The following is a 5,011-nucleotide window of genomic DNA, read 5'->3' on the forward strand; positions in this document are numbered from 1 at the left end:
GTTCCTCTTTCTCCACATCCTTGCCAGCATCTACTGTCACCTGAATTTTTTATCTTAGCCATTATGACTGGTTTAAGGTGGAATCTCAGGGTTGTTTTGGTTTGCATTTGCCTGATGATTAAGGATGTTGATATTTTTTCAGGTTCTCCTCAATCATTCGATATTCTTTAGTTTAGAATTCTTTGTTTAGCTCTCTGCCCCATTTTAATGGGGTTATTTAATTTTCTGGAACCCAGCTTCTTGAGTTCTGTGCACATATTGAATATTAGTCCCCTATCAGATGTAGGATTAGAAAGATCCTTTCCCAATCTGTTGGTGGCCTTTTTGTCGTATTGACAGTGTCTTTTGCCTTACAGTAACTATGCAATTTTATGAGGTCCCAATTGTTGATTCTCGATCTTACAGCACAAGCCATTGCTTTTCTGTTCAGGAATTTTTCTCCTGTGCCCATATATTACAGGCTTTCCCCCACATTCTCCTCTATAAATTTTAGTGTCTCTGGCTTTATATGAAGTTCCTTGACCCACTTAGANTTGACCTTAGTACAAGGAGATATGAATGGATCAATTTGCATTCTTCTACATGATAACCCCAGTTGTGCCAGCATCATTTGTTGAAAATGCTGTCTTTTTTTTCACTGGATAGTTTTAGCTCCCTTGTCAAAGATCAAGTGACCATAGGTGTGTGGGTTCATTTCTGGGTCTTCAATTCTATTCTATTGATCTACCTGTTTGTTGCTATACCAATACCATGTAGGTTTTATAACAATTACTCTGAAGTACAGCTTGAGGTCAAGCATGGTGATTCCCCCAGAGGTTCTTTTATTGTTTAGAATAGTTTTTGCTATCCTAGGTTTTTTGTTATTCCAGATGAATTTACAAATTGCCCTTTCTAACTTGGTGAAGTATTGAGGTGGAATTTTGATGGGTGTTGCCTAGTGTGTCATCAATGGGAGGAGAGGCCCTTGGTCCTGTGAAGGCTCTATTCCCCAGTATAGGGGAATGCCAGAACCAGGAATGGGAGTGGGTGGGTTGGGGAATAGGGGGAGCAGGAGTGGAGAGGGGATTTTAGGAGGGGAAACTAGGAAAGGGGATAACATTTGAAATGTAAATAAAGAAAAGATCTAATAAAAAAGACTGAAACAAAATAAACAAAAAGTTGGACATGGTGGTGCACACCTTTAATCCCAGCACTTGGGAGACAGAGGCAGGTGTATCTCTGACTTTTGTTGCCAGCCTGGTCTACAAAGTGAGTTCCAGGACAGGCAAGGCTACAAAGAGAAACCCTGTCTCAGAAAACAAAAAAACAAAAAAACAAACCAACAAACAAAAAAAAAAAAACCAAAGGACTGAAAAGTCTACAATACTTACTACCTACTACATACTGAACCCTTTATTTTATTTTATTTTATTTTATTTTATTTTATTTTATTTTTTTAATTCTTATTTTTGCTGTTACAGTGCATGATGATGGTGAGGAGAAGAAGAATTGGGCAGAATCACACACCACATTATTCTATCTCTCAGTTGCCTGGGACAACATATGTAGATAAAGCTAGTACTATGATTAAATTTTTGTGCCACCACATCCTGCAGATTTTCCTTTCCCCCTTCTTGCTTTTGCCTGCTCTCTTCCTTCCTTCCTTCCTTCCTTCCTTCCTTCCTTCCTTCCTTCCTTCCTTCCTTCCTTCCTTCCTTCCTTCCTTTCTTTCTTTCTTTCTTTTTCTCTCTCTCTCTCTCTTTTTTCTATGAGTTGTCAAGAATGCCTCAACCAAAACTCTTAGCTACCCCATATCACAGTACTAAATTTTTATCTTGCTCTAAGAGAACATCAACAGACTCCTATTAGAATGAATGAGTGATTTTATGATTTTAAGAACATTAAATTGATTATTATACGTTAATCATTTCATATACTATTAAGAACATATTCTAGAAATTAGGAGTATAAGATTAGAGTGGATACAAATTAAACAATTGTTATATGCATATGGATTTGTATTTTGCATCATATCTTATGGGAAAATGAAACTCAAACATTTTCATTTTCATTTTCTCATCTGTAGAAAGTCCTTAACATATAAAATTAATTTATGATTATTTTTTATTTTCTCTCATGAAAATATACAACATAAGTTTATGTGACTTAAGGTCAATTATTTCTTATTTGTATCTTATTCTGTGAATCATTCAGTTTTTTGATACATATTTTTATCAATACTATCCCTAATATTGTGGGATGCAAATGCAAATTCCTTCTTATTTTTAGGTCAGAAATTCAGGCAGTGCAGAGCAGCAATGTCTGTTATCATTGAAGGACATTCCTATAAAGAAGATTCAAATGTTTTAACATGGCTGAAATATTCCAATGAGGAATTTAGATCAAATATCTACTGTGAATTTGTCTCAGTTTATATTGTTTATCTTTTGCAATAGTTTGATTCTTTGGTGTTTTACTCTATTATTTATTATTTTATGCTTTCTCCCACATTTTTTTTGTTTGGGCTTCCTAACAGTGTAGTTCCTCATGCATTCGGACATATGTTAGTATATCTGGATTTCTACAGAATGAGTAGTCTAGAATAGCAAAGTAGAAATGTTTTATTACTACTGGCCCAGTCCAGAGTTATTGTGTCCAGATGCCAAAGGGTGTGAAAACTGGGAAGTAAAATTCATTTAGTGGGCTGTCTTTTTGTACTAGCTACTGTATCAAATAGTACTACTGAGAAACAAAATGGTGCTACTTCTGGTTGGCATATTTCTGTTCCTAGAATTTATAGACTTCTTATATTCAAAGTCTTATGTTCTAGGTTTTTGTTTTGTCTTGTTTGGACATTTTATATTCTGCTGTTATTATCATTTACCACAAGTCTTATTGCTTGTTTTTATAATACTTCACAGCATTTATCCATAGTATTAGCCATTTTAGCTTTTATAGAATAGAATAAAATTAAATGAATTATAATAGAAATCTTGCTCATATGGTCATCTAAATATTAAAAATTTTAATTTAAGTTTATACTATTGAATAAAGTCACCTCTGTTTCAGTTCACTGGAATCTCACTGATTAAATAAGAAAGCTGTGTTATATTTATTCATTCATGTGATCTAAAATGTAAATTGTTTTCAAATACCACTAAGTGAATTTATATTAAAAATGATGGTCAGAAATTTCTAGTGTGCTCAAACAGCACAAAGCCTAACAAAGAAACATGTTTCTTGCTTAGAACATGCTTCTGCCCATTAGGCCATTGGATCTCCTCTGTTTAGAAATATAATAGAGGCAATTCTGCTGTCAGGTAAAACTGGTTTGAGCACAGATCTGGCTGTTCACAAAAGCCTGAAATTGTTCACAGTGCAAGATAATTTTAATGTGGCTTTGCCAGATAGCTGAAATAATATATTTTATAAATTGGATGCACTAAGCAATTATTCATAATATTACTGAAACCCTGTAATTTTCTTTGTTCCTTTCAGTCCCAGAGACGTGTCACATTTCACCTACCAGAAGGCTCTCAGGAAAGCATCAGTGATGGTGGATTGGGAGACCACGATACAGGCAGCCTTCCCAGTACATCCCATGCACTGCCTCTTGGCTATCCTCAGGAAGAGTATTTTGATCATGCTGCACCAAACAACCGCACTGAAGGGGATGGCAACTCTGATCCTGAATCTAGTAAGTGATGCTTTACTGCTTCCTCAATAGAAATAAATTAGTTCTGTTTGCAAATCAAGTTTTCATAGCTGTAATTATATGGGCTAACTAATTATACTACTAGTACTAGTAGAATATTCTTAAAAGGTAAATCTAATTCGGTGGGTGGCATATATATATATATATATATATATATATATATATATATACATATAAAAAGTTCATAATATTTAAAATATGTGATAGCAGTTATTCTAAAGAAAATTTACTATGAAAATTATTTGGCCAGGCACATGTAGAATTTTTCTATTTTTGTACATCTTTAGATGCATCTTTAGATAATAAATGATACCTAATTTTATATTACGTATAGGTTTCGATGTATTTTAATAGAGATAAAATAATTTTCAATATTTCAATAGAAATAAGAATTCTCATTCTGGTGGAGAGGAAATTATTCTGAGGATTTCAATAACACACCATCATCACATTCCTGCATCATGTTATTATTTAAAGTCCTACTCTTAACCAAGAAGTTATTTACTATTAATATCTGCTAGGAAAGAGAAAACTGCTTTTCTCTTGTTGAACAGACTTGGGTATAAATCACATTCCAGGGTAGGCTCCATGTCATAGAGTAGATAGCCAGCACAAAATGATCACTATGTTTGTATTGTTTTGTTTTTATCTATCTTGTCTTGTCTTGGAGTGTGTGTGTGTGATTGTGTGTGTGTGTGTATCTTGTTTTCTTTCTGTACTTTTTATCTGTTGTTTTCTGGTTTATTTATTTGTTTTGAGTTCCTTTTACTAAGAGACACTTTGTTTGTTTATTTGCTTTAGGTTCCTTTTTTGAGAGACAGAGTTAAATAAAATAATGTTGGGTAGGAAGAGATGTAGTTAAGATATGGGAGAAATTGAGGAGAAGAAGATTATCAAAATATATTTCTACCTGTTAAATAAATATTATAAAACCAAGTTTAAAGAAAGAGATTTCTCACTTGATCTCCAGATTCAAGACATTAAAAGTAGGATTTTTTTTTGCAAATCCTCAAAAAAAATTACTTTTAAAAAATTATCAAGTTGATATTAAACATCAATTTATTAATTAGACGTAAGTTTTTAACACATAGAAAGCATAAAAAAGTATGGAAACACCAAATTAGACAACTTATGCACATGATAAAACATTGTTAGACTTTCATAAATTTAAAATTTGTTACATATTCAAATTTTATATATAAAATTTTTAATGAAAAAGGGGCGCCGGGCGTGGTGGCGCACGCCTTTAATCCCAGCACTCGGGAGGCAGAGGCAGGCAGATTTCTGAGTTCGAGGCCAGCCTGGTCTACAAAGTGA

At 33.5% G+C, this 5,011-nt stretch overlaps 1 protein-coding gene across 2 annotated transcripts in view; it reads left to right on the forward strand.

The window, feature by feature from the left end:
* Positions 1–5,011, forward strand: part of LOC110286667 (protocadherin-11 X-linked) — a 549,700-nt gene that overhangs the window by 389,863 nt on the left and 154,826 nt on the right. For both annotated transcript variants that reach the window (XM_029473156.1, XM_029473157.1), the window contains one exon: positions 3,478–3,676. In XM_029473156.1, coding sequence (XP_029329016.1) covers positions 3,478–3,676 — 199 coding nt within the window. The remainder of the gene's footprint in view (positions 1–3,477; positions 3,677–5,011) is intronic.

This window comes from Mus caroli, chromosome X (genome assembly GCF_900094665.2).
Source record: "Mus caroli chromosome X, CAROLI_EIJ_v1.1, whole genome shotgun sequence".
Classification (NCBI taxonomy): domain Eukaryota; kingdom Metazoa; phylum Chordata; class Mammalia; order Rodentia; family Muridae; genus Mus; species Mus caroli.